The 23,031-nt window shown below is 35.0% G+C and overlaps 2 protein-coding genes across 3 annotated transcripts; both read right to left on the bottom strand.

Moving 5' to 3' along the window:
* Window positions 1-6,328: 6,328 nt before the first annotated feature.
* On the bottom strand, window positions 6,329-7,644 carry LOC114752772 (fatty acid desaturase 4, chloroplastic). The gene has a single exon (XM_028941475.1). It carries the CDS (start codon window positions 7,480-7,482, stop codon window positions 6,535-6,537), a length of 948 nt encoding a protein of 315 aa, XP_028797308.1. The 5' UTR covers window positions 7,483-7,644; the 3' UTR covers window positions 6,329-6,534.
* A 6,905-nt stretch (window positions 7,645-14,549) lies between these two features.
* Window positions 14,550-22,567, bottom strand: LOC114752701 (uncharacterized). Of its 2 annotated transcripts, none has more exons than XM_028941434.1 (7): window positions 22,187-22,567; window positions 21,283-21,423; window positions 20,816-21,181; window positions 17,333-17,578; window positions 16,658-16,750; window positions 16,140-16,340; window positions 14,550-15,004 (listed from the first exon to the last, which is right to left on the bottom strand). In XM_028941434.1, exons 1-7 carry the CDS (start codon window positions 22,511-22,513, stop codon window positions 14,789-14,791), a joined length of 1,590 nt encoding a protein of 529 aa, XP_028797267.1. In that variant the 5' UTR covers window positions 22,514-22,567; the 3' UTR covers window positions 14,550-14,788. The 2 variants fall into 2 exon arrangements, with proteins under 2 accessions (XP_028797267.1, XP_028797274.1); XM_028941441.1 differs by having other exon boundaries at window positions 14,937-15,004; window positions 16,101-16,340.
* Between the last annotated feature and the right edge of the window lie 464 nt (window positions 22,568-23,031).

Genomic DNA, 23,031 nt, shown 5'->3' with positions numbered 1-23,031 from the left:
TCAAGTTTGTGTATAAAGAATTTGCATGATTTTCATTTTAGGAAATATATATTATGAGTATGTTTCATGTAAATTAATTCTAATCTTCTGCCTATCCCCACCAATTTACAAGTATATGATGTGCTATTGACGAATGAAATGAGAAAATTTGTAATAAGGATACGTTGATTAACAACTTTATGTTATCCAAATATGGCTGTAATATTAACAACTGGAATTAAAAATTTGCAAGATAGATACATATATTAACAAGAGCACACGCATTTGCAAATGAATTAGTTGAATTCAAAGAGTTAAACATGATAATTTACAAGTTAGGGACTATTTGCAACTAGAATAAGGAGATTTACAAGATAGATACATATATTAACAACAAAAACACGTCTATTTGTAAGTGAACAAGTTGAATTGAAAACGTTGAACAAGATAATTCACAAGTCTGTGAGGGACTATTTGCAACTGGAATTAAGAAATTTGCAAGACAAAAACATACATTAACAACAAGAATATTTGAATTCAAAAAGTCAAACATGATAATTTACAAGTATGGGATGGCCCATTTGCAAGTAGAATGGGAAAATTTGCAAGACAGATACATATATTAACAAAAAGAATAAGTCCATTTATAAATGAACTAGCCAAATTCAAAAAGTTGAACATGACCATTCACAAGTCTATAAGGGACTATTTGCAACTGGAATTAGGAAATTTGCAAGATAGATACGAATATTAACAATAAGAACACATCAATTTGCAAGTCAACTAGTTGAATGAAGAAGATGAACATGATAATTCACAAGTCTAGGAAGGACTATTAGCAAGTGAAATTAGGCAATTTGCAACACGGATACGCCATTAACGATAGAAATATGTTCATTTCTATGTGGATTTATTTCATTCATGAACACAACAATTCAGAAGTCTAGAAGCGATGGTTTACAAGTGGAATTAGGATATTTGCAATACGAATATGCCTATTAACAACATAAATACATTCATTTGCAAGTGAATTCATTTTATTCATAAAGTTGAACAGAACAATCCACAAGTTTGGGAGCAATGGTTCACAAGTGAAATTAGGACATTTACAACTCAGATATGCTCATTAGCAATATAAATACGTTCATTTGCAAGCAAATTTATTTCATTCATAAAGTTGAATACAATGATTCACAAGTCTCGGAGTGACAATTCACAAATGAAACTAAGACATTGGTAACATGGGTAAGCCTATTAACAACATAAATATGTCTATTTGCAAGTAGATTTATTTCATTCATAAAGTTGAACACAACTCACTAGTCTGGGACCAACGATTTACAAGTAGAATTAGAAAATTTGCAACAAAGATACATACATTAACAATATAAATACATCCATTTGCAAGTGGATTAATTTGCTTTGTGTTGACATAGTTGCCAACCAATTTCAGTGTAGTATTTTCATATATCATTTTGCCTTCTAAGGTCTTCATAAATTCACCTCCCATGCAAAATAATTATTTTCTACTACCGCTAACTGTTACACTTTACTATCAGATCCACTTAGGGTTTAATCAAAACTATTTTGGACCACATTAGATGGTAGATGGTCTTGGGCTCAATTTTTCACAAAAAAGCTAATTTTCAGATTTTCACTGTTCATCGGGAAAAAATCCAGTTTTTCTGGCCCAAATTCAAAAAATCATAACTTAATTTAGAAAAATCAAAATGGAGTGGTTCAAAATTCTATAAAAATATCTTTGTATTCCCTTTGAAAAAATGTCAAGTTTATGTGAAAATCACCTCTGTCCATTTGGCAAAAACCCTTTTTCCATATTCTGGGTTTTAACTTTGAAAAATCATTAAAAATCATGTAGTTGGTCATTTTTAACGTGTTAGCTATCAAAATGAAGCTCAGAGTGTGATCTAAAATCATGCGAAATTTTGTGATTAAAAGTATTCAAGAACTTAGTCAAATGATGCTCAAAGTAGTGGTGTAGTTAGGTCTACAGCACTATCTAATATTTACATAACCAAAAGTCCACGAATTTTTATAGTTAGGCACCATAATTTAACCTTCAATCTGTAGCTTGTGTAACATCCTGAGTTTTATCGGGTTTTAATAGCCTCTTTTGGGTTGATTTTGAGGATAGATTAGCAATTTAATCTTGATCTTGGTGTTTGGGTTGGATTTGAGGTTTGTTGGAGGAATAGGTGAACGTACCCCTCTCAGGGTATGTTCGCGCGGCGCACCGGGAGTTTCAGTGGGGAGTGTCTTCTCGGGAAGGTTTGGCCGTGGCGAAGTCTAGGGGACGCCGCGGCGAAGTTGTTCAGGTGAGCGAGGCTTCCCTTTCGGGAAGGTTTCGCCGTGGCGAAGGTAAGGGCACGCCGCGGCGAAGTTCTTCTGGGCGAGCGAGAGTTTCCTCTCGGGAAGCTTTCGCCGCGGCGAAGTCGGGTTTTCAGGCGAGTAATCCCTCTCGGGATTAGTTCGCCGCGGCGAAAGGTCGTGATTCTATATAGTCGCAGGAGGGTTCAGCGTGCGAAAATAAGAAAAATCTGAAGGAGGAGAGAGGAGCTCTGCTAGGGTTTCAAACTTTTGGCTTGGAGGGGACATTTCTAAGGATCCATTACCTCAAGTAAGTGATTTTAACCTCTAATCTATCTTCTTGATTGGAATTTCTGAGGATTTTTGGTGGAACCCTAGGATTTTCTAAGTTGTGATGAAACTGAGGTTTTTGACCGATTGTTTTGAGTTTAATTGATTGCATTGGGTTAGTTTAAGTATTTAATCGGTGTAGTTTTCTTGGATTTAAAGAATCTTGAATTTTTAGAGCTAGGGTTTATGGAATTGGATGATTTGGGATTGAGGATGACAATGTAGAGATTGATGTTGGGTTTTGTGAATTGGGTTATGTTAAGGAAGGTTAAAATGGATGTTTAATCGGTTTAGAATTGTTGTTGGAACCTTAATTGCTCAAATGGGATGTTTGGGTGTTGAACTCCATAGTGGGTCCTTGAGGTTGTGAATCTTAATTGATGTTTGGAAAGGAATTAAGGTGTTAATGGATTGGTATGACTTTGGAATGTTGTCTTGATAGATATACTCTTTGTGTTGGGAAGAGTTTTGATGGGAGATAGGAATTTTGTGTCCCCAAGTGTTGTTTTTGGCCACATTATTAGTTTGAAAGCTAATATATGATGGTTGTGTGTTTGTGTGCTTGTGTAGACCGGTTGTGAGTCTTGGTGGTGCACGGGGCCACATCGTTGGTTTGTTATTCCTTGCTCAGGCGAGAGGTAACCACTTTCCAATCCTTAGTACTTGCTTCTGTGGTATTGTGAGTAGATTTGTGTTTTGTGCTCCAAATAGTAATTGTGTTCAAACTATATGTTGTATATAAAAAGGAAACCGTCTTGTGGGGTTTTGATTTATGATGAATGCATTTTTGGAATTGTGAAAGATATGCCACTGAATGAGGTTAATTGTGAAATGATTATTACTCTTTGATTATGATTTGAGCATGATGCATGATTTGGGATTTGTGAGAGTTTGATAGTTACTACCACGTGGTAAGGCCTCCATTAATGCATGATGGTTGGCTTAGTACGTCCCCCATAGTGAGGGATAGGCCTTTTGGCTCCTTACGTCCCCCAGAGTGAGGGATAGGCCTTTTATGGCTCCTTACGTCCCCCATAGTGAGGGATAGGCCGGTTTCGGCTCCTGAAAATCCCCCAAAGTGAGGGATTTGGTTGTTGGGATTGCATTATTGCACTTGCATAATTTGTTGTGGCTATCATTATGTATTATTTGTGAACTGCCCCACTTGACACCTCACGAGCACCTATTTAGTAGTACCTAGTATTGGAAAGGCTAGCTACTGGGACTTTGTCTCACCCCGTGGTTTACAATGTTTTCAGGTGAAGGTTCTAGGCGTGCGCCTTCGGGAAGAGACGCAGAGGCTTGAGCTTGGTTAGCTCTAGGTCTCTAGCCTTTATTTATGTATGATCGGTTGTATATTGCCACAGTTAGGGTCTTTTGTGATATTTTGATTGTTGATCTATTGTAAATTGGAGGATGCGTTATCTCCTTATTTTAGTTGGCCGGAGGCCATTGCTATTGTTTTATGGAACTTTGTTTTATGGTTGAAAACGATTTGGATGGGCTGATTTTGATGTGTGTGTTACCCGGGCCGGAGGCTCGGAGGCCCAGTGGATATGAATGGATTATTTTAGTTGCATGCAACTTCTTACGGGTTGACCCGAGTTTGAAAGTCAATTTCTAAAAATATGAAATTTTCCTTCTACTATGGTAGCTCGTTTTAACAACTTTCCTTTTCTACCATAGTAGTGGTCTTATGAAGAGTATTGATGTTTAAGGTTAAGGGTTTTTACAGCTTGCCCTTGGAAGTTTTAGGCCCTAAAATATTAGATTATATTTGGGGGATGAGATTTCAATGAAATCCCAACAGCAACTATACCATCAACAAGCATCATTATTATGCATAATCATATTGACTGCCATTGGTGAACTAGCATTCATATAATTTGGCAATCTTAATCATGCAAAGGTCAAAGAAAAAAAGTGCAAAGAGCAGCCACATCATAAATAGCAAAGTCCATCCATATAATAGCAATTAATCATGCAATAATCAATAATGAAAAGTTAATGTCAATAGTTAGGTTCAACTTGTTACCTTGCTCCAAAGACTTGAGCTTTCTTTGTTTCTTTCTTTTCCTTCACAAATGTCAAACCCTAGCATTATCAACCACAAAAAGGGTAGCAAGAATCATCAACCAATCCATATAAAAATCAACAATATAACTCAAGAACTCTTAAACCCTTTTTAAAGCTTCCACCTTTGTTCTTGAAATTTTAGAGTTGTGCTCTTTAATCCTAAAAATTCCCTCTTGACTTATTCCTATATGGTTTTTCATGTAGATTCCAAATCTGTGCTTGGATTTAAGAAAATAAAACTCCCTCTTCTAGTTTAAGCTTGACCGAACCATAGGGTTTATTTTCTAAAATTACAACTTTGGCTTTAATGCTTCCAACCTTTGTTCTTTAGGTTTATCCCACACCATTTTCCATTTTGAACACAATAGAAGCATCAAAACATTAAAAAACTCATCCTAGGGTTCATTTATGGTCTTGGCCGAAAAGGTCCTCATGAAACACAACAAAGAAAACACTTAAAAAATGACCTACAATCACTTGTAACCACTATGATCTATTATGCTTTGAAGTGTTCTAACAAGTTGGACTAACAAAACTTCTTCCCTTCCCTTATACATGTTTGGGCCAGCACCATCAACAAGAAAAAAGAAACAAATATTCCAACCTTACAAAGTAACAAAACAAGACAAGGATCCATTTAGAACCAAGAACTAACCTTGATTCTCTTTATATTTTTGTTTCAAGAGCATCATAACATTATTGCTATATTCTGTTGTTTAAATATATTGAGCAACTCTAGAGTTTATATATATATATATATATATTTATATATTTTCCCCCCTGTGATTAAGTTAATCTCGCTCCAGACACAATTTCATAGTATCCATAACAACATCTAAGTCCTAGGATATGAATGGTAAAGACATGGACATGCCCCCAAACCAAATGATTCCCACAATAAGACTTCACTCATAGAATCGTTAATAAAGAGGGGGCATCTGTATAAACTAAATAATGTAATGGTAAGATCATAGCTACATATCAGATGAAAATATATGCAGATTAAAATTGAATAATTAAGAAACATTTAAGCATTTTACACCATTTTTTTATTTTTATTTGGATTCACTTGATGAATTTCAAAAGTGAAGACTCTCCGCGATATTTTGGGACCTATTGTGGCCTTTATTTGAATGCAGAAAGAATTCTATGTTTATATTTTACAACAAATATTGTTTTTTTTTTTCCGGCAAAATCTGCTGTACCATGCACAAGGGTCTTTTTTTCCTTTCTCGTATCAGCACGTTGATTATATCTTTTTTATAAGAAGTTCATTGAAAAATAAGTACAAGAGTTTATTTATATATAGATTAGTTTTTGTTCTTTAGCTATAAGAGTCCCAACCAATGTCTTCAAATATATGATTCTAATATAATATTTCTGTGGTTTTGAAGAGGGCTTAAGCCCAAAGAAATAAAAACAAGAAGGAAAAACAACAAAAGTTCAAAGTATTGGGCTGTTTGCAGCCCACTGGAATAAGCCCAATTATAATTAGGTCCACCGGTCCACTCTGTAGAAAAATTCATAAAAAAAAAAAGAACCAAGATAGGATGTCATGGTCCCATCCCGTCCTGATCGGGACTAGAACAATATTAGGATGGGATGAGACGAGATGTGAGATGGAAATTCTCTCGCATCACTGTTTATTGAGACGGGCCCATTCCGGTTTTGTCCCATCCTCTAAACATTCAGTACAAGTGAAAAAAAAATGAGAAAAAAAGCCAAATGAAAGATGGTGTAACTAATGTAATACAAGACACTGGATTATAAATTTTGGCCTTTAAAATGTATATCAAAATCACAATGCCTAGGTAAAAAAATTCATTGGGCTGGAATTTGAGAAGAGACCTCTTTCTCCTCCATCCACTCAGAATTGGGTTCACTCCAAGACCTTGGTCTAACCCCAAGTTTGAAATACAGTATCATCTCCAACACTTCAAACACCTTGTGCTCATCCAGAAGCTCATTCCAAGCTCCACTTACTATACAATAATTATCATTATACGGTGGCCGGTGGTGAGCGCCATGCTGCGACCGTGATACCAGCACTCCGGCGTCCTGTAAAGCCACCACGATGGGCGGAAGCCGGCTCTTGGTCCCGTGGGCCCAAGCATGGAACTGCTGGCTAAACATAATGCACCCAGAGAACACCCCAACAAACCCAAGAAGAGTAGGATCATTACAAACAAGTCCAATCGGTAACACCGGAAACGTCACAGCACGAGCCAGAGCATGCAAGTTGTTGGCAAATTGACGTCGAGTTATGGTCCATGGCCACTTGTGGTGGCCTTGAAAAGCCTCAATTTGGGAACCAAGCAGAGGTGTCAACCCATCTCCATAATTATCAATAGCCCAGTGGTAAACCCCAGAGCCTAGATCGGCCAAAATATAGCCGACCCAACTGGCCAAAATCGGCTCGAACCATACGTGCAAGGTGGCTGATTGGCTAATGCACTTCGTCAAAGAAACCAGCACAGTGGCGCACCCAGCTGCAACCCAGGCTCGATGCAACCAAGTTGATTGCAAACTCGGGTCATTACTCAATGGCGGGTCAGTCATGGTAGTGCTTGTAATAACCACCGCTTTAGGGGACTCAAGTTGAGGTTCAATGACTAACTGTTTAGCATCGGACTTCAACTTGGCGGCCGTGGCAGTAGCGGTGGTGGTGGTAGAAGAACAACAGACCCAGGTGTGGCGGAGCGGGCTGCGGCGTGTGGTGGTTCGGTGGTAGTGAGTTAGGGTGTACTTGTGTTGGGCTAAGGTGGACATTTGATGGTGTGTTCCAAGAGAAATGAAAGGACTGTAAGAGAAGCAGCACTGTATACAAATTTGTGGAGATATAGAATACAAAGCCGTTAAACGAAAGAGAACTCAGAAAAGAGAACCCTTCAGAAAAATTTGTGGCACCAAACAGATGAAATGGTGGGTTTAGAGCCAAGAAAAATGGGCAGAATCTGAGGATGTGGTAGGAAAAGAAGGTTCGTGGAGTTTTTGATGTCTCAAATGTTGTAGTGTTTAATTTGCGTCACACGTTTGTTCTGTGTTGTTGAACGTCTCTTGCATAAAAGGGATGCTCCACGTCGTGTGGACCAATCTCGATACATTGAGCCACAACTGTTTGTTTTCTAAGGTGAAAAAAATGATTCACTTGCCCTTGTTTGATTTATAATAATCAGTAATTTATTAAGCGCTAACAGTTTTCTTAATTATAAGTTTTATACTAGTATTAATTTTTATGCTTAGAGTTGATAAATTTGCTAAAAGTTATTACAAATTATAAAATGAAAAGAGATTTTCTTACAAAATAAAATGTGCTTATAAAATGTATCTATTACTAACAGAAAGATAAAAAAAATTATTATACTTATAAGTATCTCGTTAATGATTTTGGTTTTATATTATATTATACTCTTATAGCAAAATTAATTCAGGTGTATGTTAAGTGAGAGCCACATCTTTAACTACTAACACCATTTCTTTAACAAATTATGATCTATGAGGCCCAATATTTTGTTGAGATGTCAATATTCATAATTACGGAAACTGTAAGGATAAAAAATAGATAAAATTATAAGGATTTACGAATTAACTTTTTCTGATAACAACAATAACAACTTGTGCCTTTGCTAAACCACTTTTTTTTTCTGCTAATTCTGTTTTGTTATCGCACGTCATTGCAGAAAAAAATACAATTTATATCATTCTAAACAGAGATTGCGTTGATGATATTAAATTCAATTAAAATTTATTGCAGTGTGGTTTTGTGTACACACATATATGTATATATGTATATCTTAATTTAACAAACTTGGAAATAACAACATGTTGTGCTCATAGGTTTGAGTAGTGGATACCATTTATTGGCAAAAAAAAAAAAAAAAAAGAAAGAAAGAAAAAGAAGAAGAAGAAAAGAGTAGTGGATACCATTTGTTGTTTACTAAAAGAGGCCAGAATATGGTGTGGCTTATCTCATGGGCATAACGAATGGACGAGGGCGTGAAGTGATAATGCATACACGTGTGTTGTATTCTAAGCTGTGCCCTACTCTTATGAATCTCTTCTTCACATGACATCGCTTGAAAAGCCTGACTAAAATAATTGTAATGAGGATAAGTCACGTAAGGATGTGTGTTGCTACTTTCTTCCATCACAGGAGACGTATTCCTCTCCTTTCAAACGTAGCATATCATCAAGAATATCCCTCTCCTTCTGCCAAGGACGCTGTTGAGGATGGTCTATAATTAAATATATTTATATATATACACTTCGTTCTTGGAATTAATTTATAAATAATCTTTTATTAATTTATAAGAGTTAAATAAATTAGTCAAAATTTATTGATATTCTTAAAGTCATGATATTATAAACAATCCTGGTCAATTGATTAAACTAATAAATTAGTTCTTTACCTAATGTGATAAAGTGTTTTGGATGGATCATAAATGATTCAAAGACAAATATTTCATTTACTTGTAGTTAGTGCTTTTTTATGTAAATACTACTTCTTTCAAGCCTATGTATAAATATGTCTATATTTGTTAATTAAATCTTCTAATCATGATTGTGTTGATCATATTTTAGCCACTAACCATTGCACAACTCTTCGATCGATTTAATGACCCGCTTAGTTTGTAGAATTGTGCTTAAAATTAATCTTATCTTTTCCAAAAACTCTTAAATATAAAAAATTCTAATCCGGCCAGTATCTCATTTCCTTCTTAATTCTCATCTACTCAACAATATTTATGTCAAGGGCGTCATTAAAAAAAATCAATTATTTCGTAAATTTTGAAAATTAACTTGTAAAAAGTTGTCATGGATATGAGAAGAGGGGAGTACATATATTATGTCTAGATCTCATACTGAGCGAGTTTTGAATAGGTGTTGCAGATATAGGTAAGGATTCAGAAAAAATTAATTTATTAGTTGTCCGAATTTTAATTTAGTTATAACTCATTTCTTGAACTATAATTCAATATCACCAAGTCTTAGGCTGTGTTTAAATGGAGAAAAAGTGAAGGAAAAATAGAGGAAAGGGAATATTAGGAAAGAAAATTTTTACAAATGATAAGAAAATTTACTATTTTTGAGGGTCTGTTTGATAGAAAGAATTGGTTAAAATGGAAAAGAATGGAAGAGAATGAAATTTTTTTGAATTATAGCATATTTGGTAAGCATTGGAATAGAAAATAAGTTGATAAAAATTTTTTTGTTTGGTTAGATGAAAATGGATTGAAAAATTGTGCAATTTTATGATGTTATCCTTAATGAAGAATATAATATTTTTAAGTAAAAATGCTTTTTAACCTTATAAAATAATAATATTATTAAAAATCTATAACTCAAAAAAAAGAGAATAAAAATATTATAATTTAAATAAATATAAATATTCAATATAAATATAAAAATGACTATGGATATTCAATGATAAAAAATAATTAAATAAAAATAAATTCACAAGCAAGAAAAATAAGGAAATATAACCAAACAATCCATAAATCTAATGGACATAAATAATTGGGAAAAACACAGAAAGATGATACTTAAATATTGGAGACTGAATTTGACAAGTGCTTTTGGACAAAAAATGATCAAGCTTTAATCAAGGATTCACCAAGGTATGTTTGAGCTTTGGTTTGGTTAAGATTAAAGCTTGTTTTGGTTAGAAAATTGAATTATTTTAGGGTATTTTGTTGCCATAAATTTGGTTAACATGCTTATGTTTAGGGAAGGATAAAGACCTTAAATATGATGTGGGTACTCTGTTCTTTCGTTCCATGACTCCTTTTTGCTGAGGTGTTCTTGGTGCTAAGAAATTGTGATCAATCTCGTGTTTATCACAGTAGTCTGCAAACTCATTATTCTCAAATTTTTCTCTGCGATCTGTCCTAATTGATACAATAGATATACCTTTCTCATTTTAGACCTTTTTAGCAAAATCAATGAAAGCATTAAAAGTCTTGTCTTTCGAGGAGAGAAACAGAGTTCAAATAAATCTTGAATAGTCATCAATTATCACGAGAGTATATAAGTTTCCACCGAAACTTTTGACTCTTGATAGACCAACCAAATCCATATAAAGCATTTGGAGTGATCTCTTAATTGATACTGTCTTTTTTTATTTGAAAGAGGACTTTGTTTGTTTTCCTTTCCAACAAGCATCACAAATAATATTGTGTTCAAACTGAATTTTAGGTAAATCGATAACTAAATCCTTCTAAGTTAATTTTGAAAGTTGATTCATATTTACATGAGCAAGACGTTTATGCCAAAGCCAACTTTCATCACTTTTACTTAGAAAACAATTTTTAGAAAGCTTTGAATCTATTTGAATAGTATAGTAGTTACCATCCTTTTGAGCTCTTAACTTCACATTCAATTCTTCCTTCTTAAGTGGTAGGTTATCCTTGCTAATGATCATATATTTCTCTAAATCAAAGATTATCTAATTGTTTTTATCAGCACTTTGACTGAGACTAAGTAGATTGTGACAGAGTCTTTCAACATAGTAAACATCTTCAACTTTCATTCCCTTGTCACTTCCTATTTCTCTAATTCCGGCTATTCTTCTCGATTGATTTCATCTGAAGCTTACTTTACCACCTTTTTTGGGTTTGAAAGCGGAGAACTTGTTAGTGTCACCCGTCATGTGTCTTGAGTATCCGCTGTCAATATACCATTTGTTTGTTTTGGATGCCTTAAGACAATCCTGCATTAGAAAAATCACATTTTAGGTAATAAGTACCTTTGGGCACCCATTTTAATGTTTCATAGATTTCTTTCTTTTTGTGATGATAAGAAGATGTCGTATGACCCTTACGGTTGCAGTGAAAACAATGTGCAAAAAAGATTAGACGAATGAACTGAATTTATAAAGAATGTTAGATACGATCGCTCATTGCTTTTCTTCTTTCCTTTACTTTTTTCATGAGTAGGATTATATTCTATTTCAAATTTATCCGTTGTACATCACTGAGCTCCTAATATGACTTTGAACATCTCATTATTCTTTGTAAACTTCTCCCAAGTCATCGTGAGCTACTCATTTTTCTTTTTGTTCTGCTCACACTCAGTACAGGTTGATGAGCTAACTTCTTTCTACTTTACTTGTTCCTCCAAACGTTTGATTTTCTTTTTAAAGCTTGCCAATTCCTTAGCCATCCTCACTAATTCAAAATGGAATGTATTGTATTCAGATTGTAATTCATCATAAGGTTAGGAAATGATTACTTCATCTGTCTCTGAGCTACAAGGCAAATGTTGGCCGTTTCTTCATCGTCACTATCATTTTCTTCAAATGAGCTATCTCCCCATATCGAAGTGACAAAGGCCTTCTTCTTTTTGAATTTCTTTCCTTTTGTCTTTATTCTTCGATCTAGATAACTACGGGCAATCTGCTTTGGTGTGTCCTAATTTCTTGCATTCAAAACATATGATTGGTTCCTTAGGCTCCATTTGAGATGTAGAAGCTTTTTGCTTTGACTACAATCTTTTCCCAGCTCTGTTCTTATAGAATTTTTTAAATATCTTAATTATGAGATCAATTTCTTCATCCTCCATATCTTCTTCATCATCTTCTTTACTCTCTTGAGTTTTGAAAGCGATACCTTTGTGAGTTTTTTCGTTCACCTCCTTTTTATACTTTTACCTGCTTTCGTCTTTTGCCAAACTTTTGAAGAGTGCAGCAACCGAGCCGATTGATTCTCTTTTTGTTTCTTCAATGGCTGTCACCTTCAATTCTCACTCTTTGGTAAGTCCGCTCAATATTTTCCTCACTTCTTGGCTATATTTCTTACCGAGTGTAGTGAGGTGATTGATGAGGTGTGAAAATGTTACTCCATATCTTAAATACTTTCTCTATCTTTCATTCAAAATAGCTCGAATTATGTGGTAAAGGTGTTGATCCTGCTCTGTTTCACCCGTGTTCTTTCTTCGTGAACAATCTCCAGTGCTTCCCACATTTCTTTTGGGGTTTCTAGGCTTAAAACCTGAAAATACTCCTTTTGACTCAAGGCGCAGGTCAGCATATTGATCATTTTATCATTCAACAAAATGAGCCTTTTATCCTCATCGTCAAACTTACTTGGACTCTTAGGAACTTGTTGATTGTTTACTGTCTTCATTGGAACATAATTGCCATGTTCTATCATGTCCCATAAGCCATATTCTAAAGCTTTGATAAAAATCTTCATTCTCATTTTTCAGAATGTAAAATTTTTTCTGTTGAAGCTTGGCGGTTTTGTTGTTGAGCATCCTTCGGGTAACATGCTATCACTAAATCCTGCCATTAGGATCTCTCTTCAGACGCTTAAATTCTTTTCGAAGAGACTTGCTCTGATACCAAATGTTAGTGGCAGTTTCACCCAAGAAAAGGGTGAATTAGATGATACAAAAATTTTTTTTTTGACTTTTTAAAATAAATAACCGGATAAAGAAAAGGAAATAAGTTTCAAAGGATTTCACCAAAGAAAACTAGAAGAAGAATACGCAGGAATTTATACTAGGTCGGTCTCAACCACTTGACCTATGTCTAGTTCTTAGAACACCTCTGAGCTTTCCACTATACCCCATGAGCCACAGTATAGTAATTGAGCTCACTCTCAATCACTCCCCACTTTCTATAAAGTTACAATCCCCTCAAGAGTCCTAGACTCTTGAGTCATTCGTTGAAAGTAATAAATGATTTATAGACTCCCTCTTAAAAGTGTATAGGATAAACACTGAAGCTCAGAACAGAAAATAGAGTATTGAATGCAGAAAGTTAACTCGACAATTAGTAACTTAGCTCATTCACTTCTTCAAATCAGTTAAGTTTTATATTAAGAACTAGAAGTAGTAGTTTTCTAAAGGGTTTTAGTCTAGTTTCAAATTCTAACTCAATGGCAACTCAACTCACCTGTAGTTTTAGTCCTTGGAATTTAGCTTATCCTAAAACATTAGTCCCTAAAGGTGCAATAGTGTTGAAATCTACTGATAACAGAATGCAACGTTGTAAACAACTCTTGAAACAAGCAATGAGAAAGAAACAGGGAGTTAAACAGTTATATTTTGAAAACCTATTCTTTTATTTCCCTTTTGTTATCCATACAAGATCTAATTAGGTATCATTTGGTGAGTCCACATTACTATGATACTATAATATATTTTAACATCGTTTCAAGATGGATTAAATTCCAAAAACTAAAATCATAGGCTTGAAATTTAAGGAACTAAAACCAAAATGACCAAACTTCAAGGACTCAAAATCATATTAACCCAATAAAAAATATACTTTATTTTCATTTATCAGAAATAGAAGAAAATCTAAATCTATTTTCTTATAGATGATTCATTTTGATTTAATTTAATCTTATAAAAGTATATGTTATTGTCATTCCTATATTTTTGCAAGCAAAATTTAGGATTAAACCAAACAATCCACAGCTTTATTGCCAAACGCAATAAAATCCACTAATTTAGGCTTGATTTTTATTTAGGCACATTGATCTTTAATTTCCAAGCTACTAAATTCAATGCTGAATTTTTCAAAAGAATTGACATAGAAAAGCACAATTATAAATACCTAAAAAAATTAGGAATTTGTTTAGAAAAATACTAGTTATTGGAGATCAAATTAAAACTCCACTAACAAAAGTCAACACAACCTGCTTATGGAATTAGTATAATACTCCTCTGGTCCCAAAATAAGACCCTTATACTAGTGCATGTAAGGTTCTTATATTTAGAGCCAGAGGAGTAAGTTTTATTTCCGTCGGTAAATCAAGATTGGTTAGTTAATTACCTATATGTCAAAAATGCCTTCTTCATTGCAACTCCATTAAGTAGATTGTTTCAAATATGATTCGGATTTGAAGCTCCCATCTATTTACATTATAATCAATGTAACTATGAAGATTATCCCAGTTACATACATTCATCTAATACAAGTGGTAAGAATATATACACTTGAATTGATGTCACTTCTCTTTCATCATATGTCTATAATAATATCATAAATTCAAATGTCAATTCCTAAACAACCAAGTATCTAACACAATCTAAAGAAGCAATCACCCCTAGTAGGATAAAAAGAATTCTAGCAATTCGTTGATCTGGAGTAGTCTGGAGGCAGAGATGGGCACCTTTCGTTCATATGAGAATATGGCTGCATGGTGTTGTACCCAGGTAACTCCATTCGATACTTCCCTTTAATCTGACAATACGGGAGCTTCACAGTGTCTCCATCATTGCACCATTTTGGCAAGCGACTTGAATTGTTCTCAAAAAAATTGAGCATGTAAGCATCTTTTATCTGCATTTATCACATAGCATACATAAGATTACACACCAATCCTACCACAACTTTAAGGATGAATTTGGAAAGAAAAAAAACATCAAATAGAAAATATTTGAACCAAAGAAATATAATGAAATGTATTACAAGACAACATTTCTATGATTGAAAGATATCAGGGAAAATGGTTCAACCCGCTTGATGCAGAAACTTAAGCAGTACAAGCAGATTTCTTGACTTCTTGTAAAAGTAAAGGCAGATCCTGGGAATTGACACATGCGCTATTCTCAACAATATAATTTTATTCAATTGGTTGAAAGAAGTGATGTTTGCCACTATTTAATGCCCACACATCCATTCGTTGATAAGGATGGGGAATTAGTTGGCGGTGGTCTCATTCAACCTAAGCATTTTTTTTTTTTTTCCTAGTTCACATAATTTAAGAATAAGTCATTATTTATAACCTATGAATAGTGCAGTTTATTGTAAATTTTATACTACCTCTAGTCCTAAATACAAGAGCTAGTTAGAAATTTAATTTGATCCTAAATATAATAACTCAATCTACTTTTTCTCCTATACTTGTCCTTTTTTCTCCAAACTAGTCCCTGTGGTGATTATACGTAGTAAAAGGTTTCTATTCTAATACACATGATTAATAAGAATATTTTAAGAAAAACAATACTCATTTATTACAAATAACTAACATAACTAATTTTCTTAATATTTGCAAAGAGGTTATCTAGCTCTTATATTAAGAATCATAAGTAGTATTACATATTGATAGTGATCAGATTGTACGGGCACCTGTCTCTGACCCTTAACACAAAGTCCAACAAAAACTGCACCCCTTTCACGACTATAGCTAAACTTATGTTTGATCTCGCATCTGTCAGCTATATTTTTTACCCTTCCAAATAAAGTCCTCAACAACTCGATCCCTTTTTCCCTTCCAACCAAATCAACATCAATGGAACTCATAAAATTTCTTAAATCCGTGTTGTGAGGCGTAAAATTGGAATGCTGTCACAATGGTGCATATCTAAAACGCCAAGCCAACAGATTCAACTTACTCAACCGTTGCTATAGATTGTCAGCAAGATATAATTATTACCATAATATGAACCAACCATACTATTCTGAGCTAACTCACCGTAAATTCTGTGACTTGAATCGAGCTAGCAATTGGTCCAAACAATCCTGCTGCCTTGTACATCTGAAGAACAAGAGCAACACAAGAAGCCGACTTCCCATCGCTGTAGACCCAATCATCTTGTTCTGGAATTGTCAGTAGTTCATCAAAAGATGACCTGCGCTTTTCAGCTTCTACTAAAATTTCAGGAAGGGTAAGTCCCTGAAGGAACCAAAAAAAATCTCGGTGGTTAACTCATTTAGTGGATAATGAAATTCCAGATCATCATGAAGCAGTTATGATAATAGATGCAGATGCCAAGTATGCAGCATGCCGAATGTATACACGTCAAGCTCCAATTAATATTTGCACTAAAAGTAGAAATAATTCCACCAACAAACTGTCTACTTATCCATGCAGTTGAAACGGATCACAAGCATTTCATCCTTCATGATGGAAGATGCCGGTTCAAATCAGTGAGATTAGACAATAAGCTTTGTATCTGATTCAAATCGAAACAAGCATAGATTGCAGTATACCTTGGTTCCAAGTCGTTTGTTCAATGCTTCACTCCACATATTAGCAGCATAATCAGGTTGCAGATGATTCCAAACAGTCATAACAGAAGCAACCTGCAGTATAACTTAGCTAATGGTCAAGATACACAAACTCTTTCTAAGTTCTGTGGATTGTGGATAAAGCCAGATTCGATGCTAGAGAAGAGGAGGCGCTCCTCCTGCCATTACTTGTGGCCCCAAATGTTTAGTTGAACTATTCAACTTGAACAATTCTTTTGCTCCTCTAAAACAAAAAACTATCTTAACGCCATGCATTTTAATTCATATGTAGAGTTCAAAAACTCTTTAGTCATCAAAAGTAACTTTTTGTATGGTAATAACGAGGTTAAACAGTATTACAACATAGACATGCAGTGAGAATTTTTTTTTTCCTTTTTTGGAATGCTCACAAGGATCCTCTTATTGGGGTAATTTTGTTTGAGACATAGTCAAATACTAAATGTGGGTATCTCTCCCACTAGATATTTAAACCTTGATTCACCACGTTATAAGGTACTAGCCTCTTATAGCAGACCTAGCCCCCATGGCACACATTGAGTGGTTCTAGTCATGAAGTCTTGCATGCAGTTATAAACTGAATATTAATGCAGACTTTAGGGGGAAAACCAAAGCACAATAGCTTATTAAGACGATTACCACATGAGCATCCAGAGGAGGTGGATAGTTTGCACTTAAAGTATCTATCCAGCTGAAAATCATGTTATGGTAACCATAAGGTTGGCCAACCATGGTCCTTGCATACTCCCATGCAGCAGTCTCATTAAACTTTGCTCGAATATCAGGGTGTAAGGGAAGCAAAGCAATGTGGGGGTTAGAGTTATCTTCATTCAGTTCAAAGTCCCACCATTCTTCCCAAGGCAACATAGCAATAATATCTTCCCCCTGCAACAAAAAGATAGGAACCAAATAACATATGTTCATTGACTTCAAATTATTTCTAGACAAATGACTAGCCATTGCTCAAACGAACAAGGAGTTGGTTTTTCTTTCTTTTTCTTATTCCATATCTTTTGGCAGCACAATGATTTCATTTATCATTAAGGAAAGTCTATACATTTGAGATAGGAAAATTGTTACATTAAAGAACGGTTAATTCTAAAATGTACTCCTTCTATCCTAAATGTAGAAGCTAGTTGGGAATTAGTTTTGGTCTTAAACGTAAAAGATTAATCCATTTTATCTCTCATTTATCATTTTCCCCAAACTAATTTATCTAACTTATAAATTGATATACAATTTAACATTACATTAGGATATTTTAGGGAGATTAAGTAACTTATTTAGCTTCCTTAATCTAGCCAAATTAGTTAGGATTAAGATTCAATTTTGCCTCGAAAGTTTATGATAGGTGTGGGTATCCAGAAGATTTTGTTTGACAAATTTTGCCCTAGTGTTTAAAAGGGAGTAAAATTGCCCTAACTGTTAAAAGAATGATGTTGACCATTGACATTTTCAATAGTCAAAGATGATGCTATATAACTGTAATCGGGATATTATAAGTAAGGGCAACAAGGTAACAGTAAATATTCTAATAGTTTGTTAGTTGGTTAATAGGATTAGCCGCTAGTATCTATTATTAATTTCTGCCTATACAAGGATGAACTTTCCGATCATAGAGTGTGTAAGTTTTTCCTCATGAATTGAAGTGCAGCATTATCCAGTTTTCCTCTTGCCTCTCAGTTTTCTCCTTCTCTTCACTCTACTATCTTCTTGCTCTCTCTCTCTTTCCCTCTTTTTCCTTCTCTATACACTTCTTTTTATAGAAGTGTAACAATTGGTATAAGAGCAGTGTTTCAGCAAATTTTCTTTTTGAGAATTTAAAAGCCTATGTTCTTCTGTTTAGTGTCCAATTTTGTATCTTTCTCTTCTCCTTAATCCTACTTGGTCCTCGAGGGCAAGGATCTTTTCAAGGGAGGTGCATCATAATGTAACTGTAATTGGGATGTTATAAGCAAGGGTAAAGGGGTAATAATCAATAGTCTCATAGTTTGTTAGTGTTAGTGTTAGAGGTAAACAGAGAGGGAAGAGAGAGCAGAGAGTGAACAGTAAAGATATATATTCAATCTACGTTTGTTACAAACCTCAAGACTCCTCTATATAGACTTAATAATTACCCAAAACTACCCCTTTTACCCCTAATTCCCATGTATCAATATACTTCCCCCAACAAGAGATCCTTGAGGACAAGGATTGGTACAAAAGCAGAAAATAAAACATAAAGTTAGAATAACACTTTCTTTGTTTTTTTTTTAAATTAGTGGACATCAAAACCGAAGCATGCTGCAGTTCTCTTCAGTCTAAAACCTCCATTTTTCGGCTCCATGTAAGCCCATATGACCTCCATTGCAGAAACTTCATGAACTGGACGCCCCACACCCCTTCAAAAGATCTTGGACCCATATACGTTAGAGGCCCAAACCCTTGTTAAGCCCATATTTTATAGAGTCCTTCTTGTTGTCACGTGTCACGAACATTAGCCACCCCTGAAGCCAATCTTCTCGAACACAAACAGCTTCATGCATAGTACCATCCAACCCAAGGCTAATAGAAGCAGACGCAGAGACTAATAAGAGCAGGAATACGACTAAAACCACAGCTGCAATAGCCATGGTCATGCACCAGCCCACAAACACACCTTCCCCGATTTTGATAGAAACAAAGAGTTCCTTTCCTTCAATTGCTATAATTTTCGCATCTGCCTTAATCCAAAGCTCTAACAGGCCCAATTTTATACTCTCCATCAATCTAACAAAATTCAGTATCCTGTGAACCTCTTTAATAGTTGGATCCAACCTGATTTCAGCAATTGACGTTTGTTACAAACCTCAAAACTCCTATATATAGACTTATATGACCCAAATTACCCAAACTACCCCTTTTACCCCTAATTCACATGTATCAGTTAGTTTGTTAATAGGATCAACCGTTAGCATCTGTTATTAATTTCTGCCTGTACAAAGATGTACTTTCAGATTGTAGAGTGTGTATGTTTTTCCTCATGGATTGAAGTGCAGAATTATTCAGTCTCTCTCATCTATCTATTCTCTTTTTCCTCTTGGGTTCTCTATTCTTTCTATTTTTCTCCTATCTCTCTCTCTCCCCCCTTTTCCCTCTTTCTCCTTGTTATGGAAGATGAGAAAGAAAGAGGAAGAGAGAAGAGAGAAGAACAAAGAGATTGACAGAGTCAAAGAAGGGAATTCTGAAATGCATTTATTCAATAGTAAACTTGAGACAGGTACAAATGATCTAGGGGTCTCCTATTTATAGATCAGTTTCCTCATAATTGTAACGGAGCGTCTAGGAACAAAATAAGACAAAAAAAAACATTAATAGTTGTAAACTAATTATAACTAACGACTTCCAATATTTTTAACATAACACTCCTTCTCTTTAAACTTTGTTACAGAAGTATAATAGGAGACACTGCTCCTCTGTTGACACTTCCAAGGCGACACTGATCCATAAAAATTTCTGAATACCCACAGCTGCTATGCGAAAACTTCTGATGCAAAATTGCACCATAATCTTTTGACCAAAAAAAAAAATTGCACGTTAACCCAATTAGTTATGCAGCTCTTACATAAGGATCAGAAGAATATCTTAAAATGTGGAATAGGATTATTCACTAGGCCCATTTATAGTTTAACCTCTAAATATTAGTTTGGCAACTTAATTCTGAAGAGCTACTATCCTCAAGCTTAAGATAGAGACAAGCTCGGCCAATTCAAATAAACAGATAATCCAAAGGCTTGAAATACAAAAGACAGAAACTTTTCGATTTAAAGAAAGGAGACGTAGCTGGAGGAGCACAAAGACTGCAGAAATATTTTCAACCATGGCAGGCAGTGGGTAGAAATAGCAAAAACAAAATAGAAAGAGTTACAGAAACAATCATAGATTTATTTTTAAAAAAAAATGATTAAGGATCAAATCCGAGAACTCTAATTTCCACATCCTGTTTAACCCTACCAATTTTTCAGGGGTCTAATCCCAAACAACTGAGCATCAAAGTGCTTTCAAGTTTCCGCACAAGCTGATAGAAGAGAAGTTTAATTCCATACATGTATTCTGAAGTCAACAGAAACATTGACATAATTTGTGCAACTTAAATGGTTTTACCTGTTCATTCTCATGTCCTGATTCACCAACCCATAGCTTTCCATCAGAATCCCTTAAGCAAACAGCAGTGTGACCAGCATATGCTCCACTGACCCATTTCTCAAGAGTCTCAAACCCACCCCAGCGACCTCGAATTTTTGAAATGGCAAGGAAATCTCCAGAATGAATGTCATCGACAGTGATATTAGTAACCCATGGTTGAGGACGTGCTTCAAAAGAAGCTCCCATGTGCTTCTTTAAAAATCCAAGATTGGAGTTCTCCCCCCATCCAGTATTTGTAAACAAGGGGAAGACATCCCACAGTGCTTGAAGGGTTCCCAGCATCCCGGCTTTCATGAGGAAAATTGATACCCCCTTGCGTTTAACCTGATGGAAAAAGAGAGTACAGATCCATAAAACGAAAATGCATGTTCCAAAACACGCCATACCATAAGCCTAGCAATGTTCTACTGAAGGAAGCCACTTACATACTCATACTCAGCTTTCCCCTCCCACTCTTTGAAATCCAATGTGTGCTCCCGAGACAGGAAATAATAGTCCCATGTCACACGATATGGAGTAGCAAAGACATAAATGTCCATGCATGTCCAACTATGAGCATTGCTTACCTGGTTGAGCACACAAATAATAAGCCCTGTCAGAATTAATGTGTAGAGATCACTCCTAAGCCTCAACCAACAACTTACACTATAGAAGTAACAAACTAGAGGGAGGTACGCAATTATGTGTGATAAGAAAACGTGATCAAAAGAGGTAGACCAAAAGCCCAACGCTCTTTAACAAGAAATAATGCCCACAAGTTTTTAATTGAATTCAGAGCAAAAATCATAATACAAAAATACTCGTGTCCATTGGCTCAAGAAAGATACTTGTGTCCAACAGTAAACACTTCAACTCGAAAACTAGAGGAGGTCTTGCAATTTACTTCAATTTAATAGGATTATACTAAAATCAAGCTTACAAGTTCTCTTCCCTCATACAGACATACGTACAAGCAAAATCTAACCATCTATGAACTTTGCGTACATAAGCCACCAGACTTCAAATTCAGAAATTGAATATATAGTTTTCAAAACTCAACAAAATCAAAACGTGAACAACGATTAACTGAAAGTGAATACTCGAGTGGGCAAAGGGCAAAGGGCAAAGCCATAAGTTAGCATGAGTAAGTAGTGTTTCACAACTGATAAAACTAAACCTAATACGACTGAAATCAACCCCTTTTCGGGTCCTTAAAATTCTTCAATAGACTTTCACTTCAATAACACTAATCAGAATTTCCAGAATAAGCAATTGTATCCTGGATGGCTAAAACTTCAAAACCGCAAAGATAAACCAAACACAAGGAAGATATCAAACTTTAAAGGAAACCTTCAAATGCAAGGTTCCGCCACCAAATTCGCTGCCGCTTTTGTTGTGAAACTCCAACCAGGCGGTGTTGTTGTAGAAGCACGCGCCCTTCCATTCCATGGAGTCATTTGGAGACGAAGCAGCGCCGACGAAGGAGGGAAGAAGATCGACGGCACTGTGTAAAGAGTAAAGGATAGGCCAAGAGACCTGTCTGGGCAAAAGAGGAAGCACGTCATGAGGTTGAAACGGGGAATTCCAAGCAAAGACTTGAAGATCAAAAATAGATAAGAGGATGAAGATCATGCGCATTGTCTTGCGAAGGGAAGATTGCGGAGAGGAAGAAGCCATGGCATCGGGAAGGGACGAACGGTGCAGAGACAGTTGGGCGCTAAAAGGGGAATCCTACTTTTTAAGTTTTCACGGCTGCGAATTATTATTATCTTAATGCTAAATTACATACTAGGAAAAATTGTAAATAAATACTATAAAAATTATAAAATTCCAAGTCAGAAATGCCAATAATACTTTAACTAGTTTTGATCAGAATTAATTTGTAAATAATAAATATGGGATTTTGCAATTTTCACAATTTTTTTTTAATTTTCTCTAAATACTCCCTCTACTTCAAAATATAAGTATCAAATCTTTGAAAGAGTCTGTTTTTTTTCCTCATAAGTTTCATTTTAGATTTATTAGATTATTTAATACCTTTTTTATCTTTATCCATAATTAATTATATATTTTTCTCATATCTTTTCTCCATTCATTCTTTTCATCTCTTTTTACACTCATTCCTCAGGGTGTTTTAGAAAAAATAAAGGGAAAATTGCAAATAAAACCTATAATATGTAAAATTATGATTTGGG

Source organism: Neltuma alba, unplaced genomic scaffold (assembly GCF_004799145.2).
Source record: "Neltuma alba isolate B1F8T4 unplaced genomic scaffold, ASM479914v2 tig00001188_pilon, whole genome shotgun sequence".
NCBI lineage: Eukaryota > Viridiplantae > Streptophyta > Magnoliopsida > Fabales > Fabaceae > Neltuma > Neltuma alba.
This window is presented reverse-complemented; position numbering and strand designations above follow the sequence as displayed.